Source organism: Telmatherina bonti (genome assembly GCF_933228915.1).
Source record: "Telmatherina bonti genome assembly, chromosome: 7".
NCBI classification, from domain to species: Eukaryota; Metazoa; Chordata; class Actinopteri; order Atheriniformes; family Telmatherinidae; genus Telmatherina; species Telmatherina bonti.
In genome coordinates, this window is record NC_136625.1 from 22,355,502 (window position 1) to 22,373,679 (window position 18,178).

The 18,178-nt window shown below is 37.1% G+C and overlaps 3 protein-coding genes across 3 annotated transcripts; 2 read left to right on the plus strand and 1 right to left on the minus strand.

Moving 5' to 3' along the window:
* Nucleotides 1–365: 365 nt before the first annotated feature.
* snorc (secondary ossification center associated regulator of chondrocyte maturation) lies at nucleotides 366–4,722 on the plus strand (the record flags this gene model as incomplete). The annotated part of the gene is made up of 3 exons (XM_079243794.1): nucleotides 366–438; nucleotides 4,351–4,512; nucleotides 4,613–4,722. 3 exons carry the CDS (start codon nucleotides 366–368, stop codon nucleotides 4,720–4,722), a joined length of 345 nt encoding a protein of 114 aa, XP_079099920.1.
* A 3,407-nt stretch (nucleotides 4,723–8,129) lies between these two features.
* LOC306758468 (G-protein coupled receptor 55) lies at nucleotides 8,130–10,197 on the plus strand (the record flags this gene model as incomplete). Its single annotated transcript, XM_079243795.1, has 2 exons — nucleotides 8,130–8,858; nucleotides 9,997–10,197. The coding sequence occupies 2 exons, from the start codon at nucleotides 8,130–8,132 to the stop codon at nucleotides 10,195–10,197; spliced, it is 930 nt and encodes a 309-aa protein (XP_079099921.1).
* Nucleotides 10,198–12,625: 2,428 nt separating this feature from the next.
* Nucleotides 12,626–17,299, minus strand: LOC306758183 (integral membrane protein 2C-like). The gene is made up of 6 exons (XM_079243412.1): nucleotides 17,165–17,299; nucleotides 15,212–15,349; nucleotides 14,912–15,103; nucleotides 14,712–14,822; nucleotides 14,447–14,597; nucleotides 12,626–13,811 (listed from the first exon to the last, which is right to left on the minus strand). Exons 1-6 carry the CDS (start codon nucleotides 17,249–17,251, stop codon nucleotides 13,720–13,722), a joined length of 771 nt encoding a protein of 256 aa, XP_079099538.1. The 5' UTR covers nucleotides 17,252–17,299; the 3' UTR covers nucleotides 12,626–13,719.
* Between the last annotated feature and the right edge of the window lie 879 nt (nucleotides 17,300–18,178).

Here is an 18,178-nt window from a genome sequence, read left to right on the forward strand (position 1 = left end):
AAAGTTGTCAGTACATTTTTTTGCTTGAACTCTGGTATTTCCACTGACAGTAAAGGAGTAAAATGTCCTGCAGATGTCTGTGTGAAGTGACCTGTTCACCATCAGTGGATAGGGAATGTTTATCCTCACACCTAGGTATGTGACCAGAGGACTTTTGGGGTGGGTTGGCCCAGTGATGATGTGTTCACAAAGTGTTCAGTGTCCAAACACCGCTGTGCCCCACCCCTTCTCTCACCCCTTGGCTGCCTAGCTTTGTCCGACCTCATCTCCCATGTACTCCCATCTTGCTCCTTTCCCAGGACCAGCTACATGTTAGAAAGTCCCTGCTTGAGAAGTTCTGAAGACACTCATCATCCACGGCCACCATGGTTCACAGCATTATCTGCAGAGTTATGCTGCTGGCACTCTTCACCTTCTTGGTTGATTTCGTACACACAGGTAAAGGTCCTGTTCAGTGATTTTGTTTTATTTCTGGTGATATGTGTGCAATTTGTCCTGCGACAGCTGCAACTTAATTAAGTTTTTGTTTTATACATTTTGGGTGCCATTTTTTGTTTTTTCCACTTCAAGTATAGTTTTTATTTATCTACAGTATCAAGTCAGGGATGTGTGCAATTCTGTAAGTTTTACGCTCTTTTTCTATCCATACATGCTTAGGTTTGCATGTATGTTGGCAGAGTAATGTAAACTATGACAGAATGGTTCAGTGCTTTCATGATGCCAGCTGTTTGTATTTAGCTCAAAGCATTGTTTTCCCCACATTCAAAATCAACTGATGGTGTGATCAGGTGCTGCAGAGCTGCAGGTTATACGGACATTTTTTTGTGGCATGGGTTGCATTTTCACCAAGCATAAACTGTTTCACAGAGGAAGTGATTCTTGAGAGATGCCAGATAAGCACATCTCAGGTTTATATTTTAAATCACTTTCATCTATCTGTCAGTGTCTATGTTCATCTTTGAATGTCTGTCAGATTCTACTTGTGAAAATATCTCGGTACTGCAGTCACTCACGGCCCCAAATGTCAGTATACAAGTCAAAAGGGCCGTGCGGCGATGAGGAAAATAAAAGGAGGACAAAATCCTCTCTGTCCTGTTTAGAGAGAATATTTTTTGGGGGAAAAAAACCTGTTAATTTTCACTATAAACTAATCATGTATTATTGGAACGTAAATATGTATGACAGAAAAAGTGGTGTTTGGGAAGAATAAAAGAATTCTGCAAATGTTTGTGTGCAAATTTGTCAGGATGACACTCATAAAATGCCACTTTTTACACTAAAACAACCCTTTTTAAGTCAGTTGGGTGCAGTTCAAAGAGGTTGAGAGCGTTAAGAAAAAAAAAATTAGCTAGAGTAAGGTAATATGTAAACTGTTGCCAAAAATCAGAGCTGGAAACTGTTAGCTAAAATAAGGCCTAAAAAGTGCAAACCTCCACCAAGCCATAGGGTCACTCAGCTGAAAAAACTCCAAAAGCTCCAACAGCCCACACAGTTATCAACCATACTACAACACTCATAGGTATACTGCAGGCTAATATTATCCTTCTCCATTTCCATAATCAGGATAGATGCTGCATCTTTTTAGAACGAGTGACCCTGGAAACATACAGTTAGAAACCAAAATTAAATAAATAGCTTTGGTAAGTTCAAATTGCAACCACTTGTTTCTTATTCAATTTCTAGCATTTCCTGAAAATTTCTTTAAAATGTATCCAGAACTTTTTAAACTAGAAAAGCACTCAGGGAGCTCAAACCTCTACCAAGCAGCTCATTTCCATCCAAATTGTGATTTCATCCTTATGTTAGTCCTCCATTAATTTATATGTATACACTATTAGATTCTTAGATATACTGAAAATGAATCCACAATGTCTTTACTATATTGTGGTGTTTGTTGCATGTTTGTATCTTAATTTGTTCTCTTGTGGAAATTGAAGTTTGTTATATTCCCCATTTTTCCTGTTGTGTATGATTATCCTGAATTTTCCTAGGATCCAGATCTGACTTTGATATCTTCTAAAACCTGTTGGGAGCTTCTCCTGTATTTTATCTTTTTTATTTATTTATGTATTTTTTACTGTTTTGCCAAGCACTCCTGACAATTTATTGTGCAGTTATTTGCATAGTGAAAATGGCCTTACCTTGTAATGATAAAGAATCCTTAAACAAGTTCCTGGATCCAGATGGTGATCCGGATCTCTCCAAAAATATAAAAGAATCTAAATTAGACCGACTCACCTGAAAAAATCGGTCCAGTAGTTTTTGCGTGAAGTTGTTTACAGACAGACAAAACAACACAGCAGAAAACATCATCTCCACCTTGGCAAAGAAAACAATAGAAAGATATAAATAGTAAGCTTGCAGCAATGGAAGAGAAACTGATAACTTGTTGCAATATCTTTCTAAATTCACTCAGAAATGAATTTAAATAATTAGCTAAATTATTGGTAATTACTGAATATAGTTACTAGATAAAGAGTATAAACAAATTAGTTAATTAACTTTACCAATGAATAAGTACAAGTGTCGTACATGAAAAATGTCTCTGTATTACAGTAAAGAAAACATTTAAGGGCGTGTTTGGGCTTATATGTCAAGGCTGTAGGTTAAAACATGTTGGTCCAGTGACATAGAGGATGAGATTATTTCCTGGAGATTCTGTCATGTTTCAAAATATGCTAACTTAAGTGAGCCTTTCTCCATGAAAACAAATAGGCTACCAGTACAAAGCATAATCTTTTTTTTCCCCCATTTTATAAAATTGAGATGCCCAGAAGGCACAGTCTTTTAAATACTGAGAGACTATAAAATAAATAAGTTTGTTTGAAATCCAGGGCCGAGCTTGTGTCTAGTTTGAGCCTAACTGGTTGTTACTGGTTGCAGCTTGCCGCCCTGTTGGACCGCACAAGCTACCTTTTGTGCCCTCAGCTGAAGGTTGAATGTGCCCTCATTGATGGCTGAGCTGGCCACAGGCCCAAGCCTCCAAACCTTTAGCCAGCTACAGGATAAAAAGCTGCACATGACACCAAGAGTCAACAAAGCAGCATCAAAATAGGCACAGCAATTTCATAACCTTTGCAGAAACCACATATAACATGTTGATGTCGTTATCGGACAACTTGACCAATTATATGCACATATATACTTCTGTCATGTTTTTCCTCTGAGTAAAGAAGAAATCAATGGGTTTGACTGAGAGAGGCTATAATAGAGTATTAAACAAGCCGAGTGTAAGCTATGTATATTTTCATAATGGTTGGATAGTAGGTGAGGATACCTTACTTAATTAGATTTTCAGTGGGTGGGCTTGTGCATAAAGAGTTTTTTTTTTTTCAAGACAGGTGATGATATTTTTTTTTTTCCCCAATGTTCAAAAAAAATGGCAGAAACCCCAATGGCAATTTGAAACAGCTCAATGATGTTGAGGCTGTTGAGAATCAACTGAGCATTTCCACAGGCAGGGCTCTAAAAGTTTACATAAGAAAAAAAAAAAAAATAGCACCCCGGACAGACATTAGTGCTTATCTGGCTGCGGCAGAGGTGTGAAAAGTCTCATGTTCAGTGGAGAGGAATGTCAGCGTAGAACAATCTGGAATGGAAAGAGAACAGACGACCCAAGACCAAAGCAGACATCTTTAAATACAGTCAGCGCAGTCTTTGTTTGTTTTCTCTCAAGTTTGCTCGAACCCTGGTGGAAAAGGAAAACACGGGCTGCCTGTAACTGACAAAATGTCCATCCTCTACAAAGACATCCTTATGCTCAGACCTGAGCAGTGAGACAGGAGAGGTGCTGTTGGAGTCACAGAAGGGCCTGTGCATGCCACTCTGTAACCCCAAGGCCTCAAAGACAAGCAGGCATTAGCAAAACCTCGTGCCTCAAAATGGCTGGCTTAAAGACACTTAATGTAACTTTCCAACCTTAAAAATCCACATTCTGAAAGTCGCTTGATAGCTCTATGTGCCTTTGTCGCTGCCCACCAGTGTCCTGAAGCAGAAAAACTGAACTCCGCGTGACTTTGCAACCACCACATACACAAGCCTATTCGGCAAAGAAACAAAAGGAAGCCTTATCAAAGGAAGAGAGAAAAATCAAGAGAAAAGGACGAAGCAAAGGATTAGATAAGAGTCAAGACTTTTACTGGCTGGACGGAGCTCATGGGATGCATTATGGATGCTCAATAAGCCATCAATAGGGGACACATCACTGAGAAAATGGCAAAGGTTCTGTACTAGCTACATCTTTATACTGCAATGTAAGCAGTTGATGTCAGGAAAGGCTGTAAGTCCTTTTATTTATCTAGATTAGGCAAGTAGATTCATGTGATAAAGTTACCTTTCCTCATTCTGCAGAGACAATGGATGATTCTACCATAAGTAGAGACCACCAAGACACCATATCTGGAGATCCACCCATTGAGGTTACTACCAAAGACCCTTTACTCAAGACAGACTTGCCGCTCAACTTCGATATTGAGGAAATTACAGATTCCGAGAATTTGGACGAGGACCAAAGTGAGGGGGTCATGTCTTTGACTGGTAGATATCCACATTCATCCATTTTTTAATGCTATAACTAAAAGTAGGCTAATTGTTTGTATTTGTGTTTTTGCAGCCATTCTGGGTCCAGGAGCCATCACAGCCATAGTCATAGCTGTCTTCCTGGGAGCGTCAGTCCTCCTCGCTCTCATTGTCATTACACTCAGGAAGTTCATGGCCTCCTAGAATGAAGACACAGCTCATTTAGTGTGTGTGTGGTTTGTGTGTATGTGTGTGCATGTGTGTGTGTGTTCAGGATAGGTGTATGCGTTAGAGTAACTTATGTTACTTTCAATCTAAACTCTGAATTCACCCTCTCGTCTTTCCTGCAGAGATGTGCAACTTTGCTGTGGCTGCTGAAAATAGTGTCTGGCCTCATCGATACAAATTGTTGCTTGAGTCCTAGAAACTGGCTGGCTCTTCCAGTGCAATCGTACTACGTCATTTTGATTGTTTTCTTCTTTTCGCTTTCCTCTTCAGGATTCTCCATTCGTACCCTACAGTGTTAATGAACTTATTATTTCCTGGTAGTTTTCTATTTGATGCTGTTTATAGTTCTTTTATTTGTTTAGCTCAGTTGTTTTGCCAAAAATGTGTGCATTTTTTTGTTTTGTTTAATAACATATTTCTAATAATGCTAGTGTGCCTTAGAATTATGCTTTTAGGTGCCATTTGTGGTTTTAACTGTAATAATAATTGAAAGCATTTCTCTTGGTTACACTGTTGAACAAATAAAGATGTTGGTATTTCAGCATTTTCAAACATTTATAGAATCAAAATAAGGTGGGAACATTCACAAAAAGGCTTTCAGTTGAAGAAAATAGTAGTTGTGTTGTTTGTACTTGCAGAGCAAATATGAAAGCAGAGCTGGAAAGAATGTGTTTTTGCAGCCTGGTCTAGTAAAATGAGAAAAAGGATATGAATGAAATTATTTAGTGTTTTTCTGTTTGCTTTAGCATACTCTGCTTGCTATACTGCTGGAGTTTTTTTTTATATTTTTTTTTATAGTAATGTCACTGGGCCAAGTTATCTTGAATAAATAAATCAATCTGATAGCAAACATCTGATCACTTCCTGTTCTTAAATGAATAATTCTTGTGTTTTCCTTAACATTCATGTTGGACATTTTGTTTAGAAAGTATAATCCCTGTTTCATGTTTTAATTTGTTAATCTATTCATTTAGTTGTTTTAGAAATGAGGCAGTACATGCAGTATATTTGTGTTATTTTGTGTGTGTGTTTTTTGAAATTTCTTTGGTTTGCCCTATTTGACTAATTTATTGCACAGCCATCCTTAAAAACATAATTTTAAAAAAAAAATCAAAGTATCAAGATTTAAATCTCAAAAGAGACCATAAGCCAAATTTAAAAGAAGTGAAAGTTAAGCTTATTGTCACCACTTAAACAGCAGGTGTCAGTGTGTTGAGGGATCTTTACAAAAAACTTCCTATTTTCTTGCCAGAGAAACATTTAAAGAAATCATTAATTTTTTTTATTATTATTTTAAATGATTGTTTACCTTCTGGCTGGTACTGGTATGTTTAAACTGGTGTGTTTGCGCTGATTCACTGGGGGAGAAATATATTCTCACGCTTTTTATCCAGTGACGTCATCTCAGAACTTGAAACCAGGAAAGTTAATCACAATCTAAATCTGCTTCACAATCTGCAAGTTTCATTCTGTATTTTGTGAGAAGAGTCAGACTCTACCTATGCAGATATCTCTACTCATCAAAGCAAGCACTAAAATCATAGCTTTGGCTTATACTTCAGCAAGTTAGTAGTGGGTACTTTTAATAATGAATTTTTTAATTGTAGTTACAAAAAATAAAGAAAAACATATCATATTCAAATATTTACTTTCTCAAGCATGTACGTAGTGCATGTTTGAACATACAAACTAAAACACTCACTGTGACGGAAATTCCATTCTAGGTAAATGAAAACCACAGTCAGCAGTCATGAGAGAGCTGTGGCATTTGCCAGCACAAACATTTCCTCAATTTGTTTTCATACATCCACTCTATGTCTCTTCTTGATATTTCTATTTGCACTTCTTCCCATTATTGTGGCACGTGAGATGACAGCAATGTGACCAGCATTATGACAATAACAGCTGGAAGCTGAAGTTGGCATTTTGTAACAAAGATTTCCACACGTGGCATGAAGATGACGTGCCATGTTCATTGGTTTTCTTAACACGAAAGTTTCTCTTGAGATCTACGCCCTCCTTGCAAATATCTTCGTGTTCAAAGCAAAATTGCATGCTTTCTCAATGGCCTGAGTGTGTTTCTTGGCACACTTTGTTCTGCCAAACAAGCTGTTAAAAATGGTTTATTATTAATTTACAATAATATAGGAAGGCCTTTTTAATTTAAAAAAACATACCACCTATGTTATCTAAATAATTTCATTTCTTCAGATGGTTTCATGTAAAAATTAAATCAACTTTGTTTTTAACTTTTCAGTGATTGCTAATACATGCGTCGTGGTTTATGTAAAGAGTTAAAGCAGCTGGACATATTCAACTATAAGGTACTTTTGATCACACAGGCACAGTGACTCAGGAAGTGGTGATGAAACAACAAAGGTAGAAAAGCAGAAGCGTGTCTGGCACAGCACAGACAATCAGAAACGCTGAAAAGTTGTCTGAGACTTCTCTGAGGTAAGAGCACAGCTACATTTTACATTTTTTCCACATGAAAACTGATACTCAAACCATGCAGACTACAGTTTTCATATGTTCCAGCTGAACATTAATGACTTCCTGTTTTTCTAAAATGCTTACACACAAGTTCCTTGAAAATAAGATTTTTTTTTTACATTTTATTTAAGGTATTCACCTTTAATGTAATGCATAACTTTTAGAATATTTAAATTTACTCCAACAACTACTCAGCTATTTACTATTTAAAAAATGGCACAGTTAGAGTAGTCAATTACAGCAGGCCACACATCTAAAAGATTTTGAGAGGTTTCTCTCTATAAAACATTTTTAACGCTCTTGAGATTAGTGGTGGTTGTAAGTTAGGTTCACATTAGTACAAAGGTACAGCAGGAGAATGTATCTGCATGATGAAAGTCTTAGGCAAGTTCAAATGTGCAAATGCTAAACAGAAACTTTTTGGTGATTAATAGCAATTCTTTGGAAGACATGCTATTTCCTCTCAAATCTGGGTAACTTCCAGTTACATTAAAAAGCTTAATAAATTACCAGTTAGCTTAAAACATGTATAAATGACTAGTTACATCAACTTATATCTTATTAATGTTACTGTTGGTGCTACTTCAAACATACAACAGGAACAAACAACAGGATTTTAATTATTACAGTAAGAATCTCATGATCTCTGTGGTATTTACGAAACAAGCAAAAAACAACTCCACAGCTTGTGAACCCATGCATCTGACAGATTTCAGCTTTCTTGGTACAGTGGTTTAAAATGCTTGTGTTTTTATGTGGAAACAGAGAATAATGACAAGAAAGACATTTCAAGTTATTTCACATTGAATTTCAAACCTAAACCTTTGCTTTGAGTCTTGGCAGAACTGATGAGATTAAATCAAACTCTTTTTTTTTTCTGCAGTGCCACCATGACAAGCAACTGCTCATTTCGAAGCATCGACGACATGATGAAATATTTAGAACTGATCATCTACATACCCATATTCCTTGTGGGGTTGATTGTCAATGTTGCTGCTCTGCTGCTGTTTTGTGTGTGTTTCAAGAAATGGACTGAATCGACGATTTACATGACCAGTTTGGCCTTGATGGACCTTCTCCTTCTCTTTCCTCTCCCCTTCAAGATGCATGCAGCCAATCACAAGTGGCCTGAAAATTTCCAGCCACTCTGTTTGGTCTTAGAGAACTTGTACTTTGTCGGGATATATGGAAGCATCTACATGATTATGTGCATAGCTGTGGATAGATGGGTGTCAATCTGTTACCCATTCAAATCCAAGCAGCTGCGTTCACCTAAGGCAACTGTGATGATCTGCATCGGTGTTTGGGTGCTGGCATTTGCTGCAATCTTTCCCGTCACCTACAACTTTGGCGAGGGCAGGACAGGACTCTTCCACTGCTTCCACAGGTTTTCAGGGAAAGGCTGGAGCCCTGGAGTGATCATCAGCCTGCAGGTGTTTGGGTTTCTGGGGCCTGCACTTGTGATAATATGCTGTTCAGTTCATAACATCTGGACACTTAAGAAGTCTAACCAGCAAAGTGCCCAGAGTCGGGCCTGCGTGAAGATCATCTACAGCAGCCTGAGTGCCTTTCTGCTTCCTTTCACTCCAAGCCACTTGGGAATCTTCCTGCAGTTTCTGGTGAGATACACTGTATATTAAATTCAAATGAAGTGTAAAATAGAAAGAGTTAAACAAGCTAATACAACAAATTACCTTCGACTTCAGGTTCACATAGTGGTTTTTCTTGAGTTTTTTTGTAACATTGCCAACAAAATGGTAAACATGCAAATAAATCAAAGTAAAATGTATAAATCTTCCCCTGAAATTAATAATTTGAACTGAACTATTTGCTTATTCCAAAAATTCTTTATATGGTAAATATGAAAATCTATCAGAAAGAAAAAACACCTGACAAAAAGTTAAGTACTGTTTTGAAGTAAAACAAAATGGATCTCAAGCTGCTATGAATTTATTTCATAGCAGTAAACTAATCTTTATTTTTTGCTTACTTTTGACACTTTACAAACTTCATAAAAAATATTTGTACCCGTCTCAATGTCTAGCATTGCAAAACACTTATTTACATATCAGTGCATACATTTGCTTTGATTTGATGCATTAGGTGACCATTTCCTCAAAAATTCACTTCTCTCAGTAACCACTAAAATTCTTTACAACAACAATAAAACAAACAAAACACAAATAAGTATAAAAATAAATCTACAACAACTCTTTTTAAAGAGATTATGATACTCTGTATGGAGCCGTAAGCTGTCAGGTCAAAAACAAATGACAAAGTGTCGTTGTACACTTCTGCTAATACCTATTACATAATTCTATGATCATCTAGAGTAAATTTATCTTTTTTTACTGCTTTGTTGGATGTATAAGAAGTCACATGCTCTTTGGAATATAAATGCTGTAAAAAAAAAAAAAAAAACTGCTGTAAATGAATTTATTCTAAATTTAGCCACAGTAGACATGGTTTTAGTAGGTTACCACTGATGGCTAACTGATACACACGTGTTATTTAAAAGTTTCTGGATGTTTTGAAATATTATTTATAAAGATATTTTTAAGACAACACCAAGCAATAAAATGAACATATACAAACAGACAAAAAACAAACACTACATAAATGACTGTCACACTGTTGTCTGAGCCAGAATATAGAACTGTGACTCATGTTGTTTATGATGATCTCTAAGTTATGCACATACTTACAGGTGCACCAATGTTGTTTATGATGATCTCTAAGTTATGCACATACTTACAGGTGCACCAAGGAGTGATTCAGGACTGTGACAACCAGACCAGTATAAGCCTGTTTATTCAGGTTGCCATGTGTTTGTCTAACATCACCTGCTGTCTGGACGCGCTGTGCTACTACTTCATCGCCTGTGAAATAAGGATCCCAAGACAGATGCTATTAAGGATGAGCTCAAGAGGAGCCACTTTCAGCACTTCAGAGGTCTGAACACCTGCTAAGGACACCATGATGTGATTTTTACCTGGAAGGCCAATGGCCGTGAATACCCACTGTGGCCATTTTTCTTTCTTTTTTTTCTTTTTTTAGCAGAAGTAGCATAAAATGAAACAGGGTACCTGTAACTGAAGGGGAACTCTGCCATGCACTGAAAGTGATGGGCAGATAAGAAACGGGTCCGACCGGAACCACATTTAACCATTAGTAATCTGGTTAAACAGCAGAAAGGCTGTTACTTTAAGGGCCTTGTAGGTGACAAAAAGGCATAAAAAAAAATCTCCACCAGTGAGGCACAATATAATGCGCTCACAGAGATGAAAGAGAAATTGCTCAAAACACTGATTGCTGACTTCTGCAAACTGTGAGACAGAAACTTATGTCTGGTATGATTAATTTCCAGTCAGTTATGTACAGCGCAGGCAGCTCATCAGAGACTTTTTTGTATGTAATTCTCACGACTTGAAGTGAAACAGAAGCTCTCACTAAACATTGAATCATCAATCTAAAATCAGAGGTGATACTTGTTAACTGACTATTAGGGACCTTCAAATACACTTAGTAAATCTTTTTTCTTTTATCATCAGTTTTGTGTTGTAATAGATCACTAAGTATGATAATGATCATTTTAATGTGTCATCTCTTTTGAATAATGTAACACATTTTAAATAGCCAAACTATTAAGATAGTTTTGTGAAACAACAACAAAAAATAATAACTGTAATATTACGCTGGTCTTACAAATTGATTAAAATATAAATCCCCACATTTCATGATGATATGTCAGTCACTCCAGTTCCAAACATCTCTGATGTTTTAAAAACATTAATAAACATATTTCATAAACAATTGTCTTAAATATCTTATATTTTATTTTTGCCAGGTGTAATGTGAAAGGAAGTTTCAATTGTGTATTAATTTGATTTATTGTGAGATTTTTCAGTTCTGAGGCAGAGCAACAAAACTTGAAATGTATTTATCATCTTTTTAAACTGTTGAACCTATATCGTCATCTTGAGATTTTACTTTACACATCCATTGTAGTTATTTTAATAGAAATGAAGAAGCTATTATAAAGTTGAAAGTTTTACAAAAGAAACTGTATTTATTTTTGTTTATTCTTACTAGCATCTCAGTGTAAATATAAATAACATATTTCTGATCATGAAGTATTCCAAACATAAAATTGTAATAATAATAGGGATGAAAAATAAATGTGTTGAAACTGTGTTAATATAAATCTGATAAAACTGTTAGCTGTATATTACTCTTATATAATGGTCATGTTGAGGTAACAGAGAAGGATTTTACATGTCAGCATTTACTTACATCTACTCATTGTTCATTAAGTGTTTGTTTTGAATAATGCAACTATTTGTGGAAAAATAAACAGAAAGCAAGAAATGAAACTTTAATTTTATAGTTTACTTGTAATAATCTTAGTTATTTCCCTTTACAGTAATTTCATTTTTGTGTTTACTTTTGTGTATTTGTTTGTTTTTACCAACAGTTTAACGTAACATTTTAGATAATCTTTTTTTTTTTCTTCAGAGAGGTGGTTGAACTGCCTACTGTGGTCCACATGGTATACTGGTCCAATATGTCATGGGACTGGTGTGTAAAATAAAACAGGAGTAGAATAACTACTGAGTAATGCTGAACTGTTCTGAAGCTGCAGCTTTATGTAAGAAAATTCATCCACAGATATTAACACAGGATGTTAAATTATTCAGTTTGCATTTTGCTACATTTACAGAATGGTTTTGCTCTCTGATGAAGACTAAATTAATTAATAATATAGAATAATTTGAACAGCCATAAGGTGGAAGAGGTTATATTTTTTGCTAATATTTGTCTTTTAGCAACTTGACAAGAAAATACGAGACAGATTTTCATGATTTTTTTTTTTTTTTTTATCATGGAATTTATTTGGATCTAGATCTAACTTAGTTTTAAATGTTGGGAGGAATCTGGATCAACATCAGGAACAAGGAATTTTTTAAAGGATTATTTATCATTAATCTCCACAATAAATAGTTAAAAAGATACAGAAGTTTCCAACTGGTTTTACAAAATATCAAAGTTAGGAGATCAATGCAAGACAACAAATTAGGATTAAACATGTAACAAATACAACAATATAGCCAAGACATTGTAGATTCATTATCAGTGTATCTGATAATGTAATAGTGTATACATAAATAATGAAAGTAGGGTGGGAATCACACTGTAGGTGGAAATGAGCTGCTGGTGGTGGTTTGCGCTCTATAAGTAACTTCCTACTTCTGTCTACCTTTAAAGTGGAATCATGTTGTCATTAATATCAACTCGGCTGAGAACGTAAACCATAATTTACACACTGGTTATGTGTTTGCTTTACTGAAAACGATGAACTTCAAAAGACAGAAAAAGTTTGATCATTTATTCTTAAAGCAGCAAGATATTACAAGGATTGTACATTCAAAGTAAGTGTGAGAGACAATGAAATATGAACACATATACATCACAGAGACGCTGATAATGTTTGTTAAATTGGGACAAGTCAACATTATAGAGATTATAATGCCAAGATTGGAATGAACTGAAAACAGGTTAAGAGTTAAAGACAAACAAGAAAATCTCAAGTGAAGAGGAGGAAGAGCAAAACAAAGTGAGTTTCAGCCTTTGATATCATCTACAGTGAGTGATCTCAACTATAAAGCACTCGTTATAATATTTTTATTCTTGTCACTACGCATAGCATCACTGACTGCAGACTTTAGTTCCCTCTGTCTCAGCACTGCTACTAATTACAGTCTAAAGCCGTTTCTATCCAAGAACAAGGAAAGTGTCATACACCATAAAACCAGAACAAAATGATCTTTCACAAAACAGGTCAATGTCTCATAAAAATCTGTTTGTAACAATATATTAAGAAGAAAATCAATTTACATTATATATTGCTTCAGAACAATCAAAGTTATATTTACAATTCATTAACAATATAAACCAGCAAATTAACATCTTAACTACATGAGGTATGTTTTTCCATTTTCTGACATTTAACAAAAAAACAAAAAAAAGAAAAGAAAAAAAAATGAAAAAAATGACAATAAATATAACAGAGACAATCACTGACATGAGTGCACAGAGCAGATTTCCACCTCACCATCACCTGCAGTGCACTGAATTACTCACATTACAAAGACAAGTCTAAAATCAATTCAAATCAAGTCTTTTGATGTAGATGCAACATACTGACACACTTTGACAGCTTCTGCTAAACATCATTTACAGGTATATCCAAACACATGGATAACATCATCTACATATACAGACAAATTGAATAAAAAAAAGGCATCAACATCATACATGGACAGTAAGAGAGCGGTTCAAGTTGAGACAGAAAATTTGCAACTTAAATTAAAAGTACTAAACAATGTTTGCTCTTAAAGTGCAGCTTAACGCATAAGGAATTCAAGAGGTATGGTTTGAAATTGGCTTCGGTGTTTGATGGCTGTGATTTTTGCCTTAGTTTTAAAACCTGTCGCAGATAACAGTCTCAACCACAAAAGTGTTCTCAAAATGACGGATGTTGTGGCACTTCCTTGTCTCACGCCTCTCAATACCTAGAGGAGAAAAGAAAAGAATGTATTTTACAAAAAAAAAGTGCTCAGCACAGGAAGTGTACATATTACTATGCTGCTGCCATGATGACAATTTGAATCAGCAGTGGTAATCCCCACAGTCACTTTAATCATATCCTTATATGTACTCTGGTACAGTTTGTTGCATCATTTCCAAAGGCCACATGCCAATCAAAGAAAGAAACAACTGAGTTATTTCTTATGTGATCACTGGATCATGTTAAATCACTACCTCCTCCGCAATGTGTGGATGTGTCCACTGCACTATGAATGACTCACAAAGCAGGAGGTTCCCAGGCTGTGCCCACACACACACGCACATGCATACATGATCATCAGACTGTCAGGCTGTTACAGGAGTAACAGCACTGTCTGAAATGTTCACAAGGAAGTCCCTATTTGGCTCTGGTTTGTGTTAGCTTTCTGTATGGTCACTCTCATTTTGCTCCCACACAGCAACTCTGAACTCTGGCTTCCTTGTGATTCATTCCTCACATACATAGAGATCTCAGTGACCCCACAGACATCATCTGACTCAGCATCTCACCATGGGTTGGTGTGACAGAGGGTGATAACTAGCGGAAGCGACCCAGAGAAAACTAAAAGGGTTTACTTACGTTGGCGCTGGTTGCGGCGTCTAAGGCGATAGGTTTCTTTGCCGAAGCAGAGCCTGTGGATGAAAGGGCCCAGCTGCCTCATGTTCCTCACCCTCCCTGTCACCACCATCTCCTCCTGGATGATGTAAGTCTGAGGAAGGTACGTCCCTCTCTGTGGCAAAGAGACACAAATTAATCACTTAGTGGGAGGAACACAATGTCCTTCTCTCTGCCCGACAGGTATTAATCTCTCTCAGTGCGTCAGCGGTGGCATCAAATGCCTCACCTTGACATTAATAAGCAGCTCCCACAGATTCCGTGGAGGCATCACCAACGTTGTGTTCAGCTCAGTGATGTAGCATTTGTCCAAGGCAATGTCATGATAAGCAGTGAGGCCCTGCAATGAGTCAGTACAGATATGACGTTAAGTTAAAAATCACACCTTAACAAGAAAATATAATGAAAGGATATAATGTCAGAACCTACCCTCTGGAAGTCGTGGATGATATCAGCAGGGTCGCTACCTCCAAAATGAGGCACAGGTACGCTGATCTGTTCATAGTTGTCATCAAGGTAAATACCAACATTCTCCTCCAGCTCTTGCCGTCCCCTCAGGGGAGCATATACCGAGTCCTCATAGATGACCCTGCAGTGGAACAAGCTGTCCTCTGGGATCTGCTAATGGGATGCAACACAGTTGAGTTAGCATGTTATATTCATGTTTTTATGTCATTTACTCAACTCCAGACCTGAGGATGTAATATAAGAATTGTAAACTTGACTAACCTGAGATGTAAAGTAAGAGCGATAGATGAAAACTGATGCCAGTACGAGCCCTGACATGAAAATCACCAGGCCAAAGGTTAGGCAACACAGGCCGGTTGGAAAAGGTTTCCTGGGCCTGACAGGAGGATATGCCTGCCCCTGTAAAGAAGAGAAAACATGACTGGTTAGAGAAAAGACTGGGACCTCCATAAGCTGATCTAAACATTGTATTTTATGCAGTGAAAGTAACAGTTTTGCTTTGTAAATTATGTCGTTTTCAAGAAACACTGCTATTTTTTTTCCACCTTTGTGCTGTGTTTTAATCTAATCTTAAAGCAGGGCAATAGGACTTATGTGTTTTTTTGTTTTTTTTTAACTGAAAGTTGAATAACGAAGCATCAGTGGACGAACGGTATGTCACAAAGCCACGGTGTCCTGCACAAAACCCGAATCGTAACAGAACTAATTCTGACAGGACAGCTGCCAGATCATCTGTCAGGCAAGGCAATCTACAAGACGTAGGATGGGTTAGAATGAGACATGCCAGATGCCCACCCACGGTCTCTCAGTCAATCTTCTGCCTCTCCCTAGTCCCTACTACCGTTGCTATGGAGAACGGAAGCAAGGAGAACAGATTGTGCCAGGCTCTGACGAAGATGCTGGCACGTGGTTGTCTGTGTCTATTCTTAGAGGCCTACTTCCATGCTCCATATTTGCAGATATTAAATCTTGGCTCCCTGAGTGGGAGTCAAAACAAGGACAACTGCGTAGAACAGGAGTCCCTCAGCAGAGGTGGACATATTAATAGATTACACGTATTGGCTCTGACGCCTCAGCTCCCATCTTAGCCAATCAAAATCCACACTGCCACTGACATCCTTCTGTCAACGTAACAAACAGATAAAAATTTCTGTCTGCAGAAGGGATGGATGCGTCATCAACTGGTTTTCACTGTCTGAAGTGTGAGTGCTTGGCATCTATAATTATCTGCCAATCCCGGGAAGGAGTCCAGAAATGAGGCTAAGAAAGTTGGGCTTAATGTGACAGATTTGAAGTCGTCCTACCTACTTAATGTTGAGCCACTGAACACACCCATCTCAGAGATAACTTGATCAGACGATTCACTTTCAGTCAGACATAAATATGTGTCTCCCTACACATCTAAGAACTAGATCATTAATCTGCAAGATGACGACTCCTCCCTGTATGTTTTTCCTTTGGATGCAATAAATTAAATAAAGTTTTCCTGTTGTTCAATGCAAACTTTCACTTTATTATGCTAATTTTAAGCTAAGGTAATACACATAGTGCCTTCAACACAGTCATCTTGAAGTACCACTCATGCTTATAAGCTCTTGAGCGCGACCTGCAGGAATCCAGTGGTATTACGCTTTGTGGCAGTAATGCTGGTGCAGTTACTGCAGCAGACAGCAGACAGACATCATGCCCAGACAGACGTCATGACATGTGCAAGGCTTAAACGCCCTTGCAGTAATAAGATTTCTGTGTTGCGAATGCATACTTTGCAAACCACTGACAGTCATGGTGTCACAATCAGCTGTAGACAGGACTATCTGCAGTGTGTGTCCTCTCGGTGGTCAAATGATATGACGTAATGACAACATCGTCAGGTTGAGACAGTACGCAATGATTGGTTCATTCTCTTGTTTTCTTGCACAATAGGCTACTTTTAGTTACTACTGTAGTCAGATATAAAGGGTACACTTTCAACTAAGCAGAAGTACTTTGGTTCCTATTCATATTTTAAAAGCTAATCTATTCATTTATCAGCGTTAAATTTTAACAGATTAAAATGAAATCCTATTAGTGAAGAGATGGTGCATGACCAAGCACAATATCGCTAATCGTCTTCGTTATAACCTCTGCAGAGGAGTGTAGCCTATATAAGACACAAGGCAAATTATACTGCATACAAAAAATAAAGAAAGAGAGAAAAAGAAAGTGCACACTCACATGAACCTGTGGTATGGTTATCTTGTCCACATCGTTATCTTTTTCAGGTTTCTGCGCCGACACTGGCTGGAAAGTTATCTTCACCATTTTTTTCAGCTCAGTTTATACAATTGCTTTGTCTGCTATCTGGTTCACTGCGCTGAATTCGTCTACCAGACCGGGAAGCTTATATAGCGGCGGAGCGGGCTCGCCCCCGGGGTTCTGTGACGTCAGAAGAGCGTCTTCTCTGACGAACACGCGCTGTGTGGGTATGAGGGAAAAGCCTCCTCACCACTGTCAGAATAAAATCACAAATATGCCTAAAAAATATTGACAGCACATAAAATATAAAGTGTATGCTTTATTAAATTATAAGTTAAATGGTTTAAATGTTTAAATACGTACACCGTGGAAAAATGCGCATTTTAAACCCCCATCGTCGACATTACGTTATTTTGCGCCTCTATTTTGAAGGGCAGTGCCCAATATGGTAGTGTTTTCCGCTTTTTATTTAAAGCTGAATATCCTCCTCTCTACCATGTTCCTAGCACTGTCATCCGGAAATGTTGTGATGTTTCAAATTAGCTCACACACAGCAGCTATATGGCAATAAAGTTATAATAGGTTGCTATTACTGAGGGATAATAACGGCGTTCATTTATTGTTTGTGCTATGTGTTTCTAGTTGGAACATTTTAACAATGTAACTTTTGTAATCTAGTATTTGCTGTAATTTAAATAGACCTCAATGCTTATAAAATATTTGTGATAACAAAGTGGAGTTTCATTTGCAGATTCAAATAGAGCTAAACCCATGAAGCAGATTTAACTAATTCAAGAAACTGTGCTCTTTTTGTTTTGTTTTTTCCTAATAGCAGCAGACAAGCTGTAACTGTTGTAATGCATGGACAATTTATCAGTGGTTATCAACAATGTTCTAGCTGCATATCTACATATCTGTCATATGCAAACTACCATGGACAGTCCATTTCGGCACATGTGAAGTCATGGCAGTGCACCTATAATTAACAACACA

Coding starts and splice junctions, on each gene's coding strand:
- LOC306758183 (XM_079243412.1), bottom strand. CDS start 17,251: ATGGTGAAGATAACTTTCCAGCCAGTGTCGGCGCAGAAACCTGAAAAA. Junction 15,104..15,211: donor GCTCTTACTTTACATCTCAG/GTTAGTCAAGTT, acceptor GCATCCCATTAG/CAGATCCCAGAGGACAGCTT. Junction 13,812..14,446: donor ACGCCGCAACCAGCGCCAAC/GTAAGTAAACCC, acceptor TTTCTCCTCTAG/GTATTGAGAGGCGTGAGACA.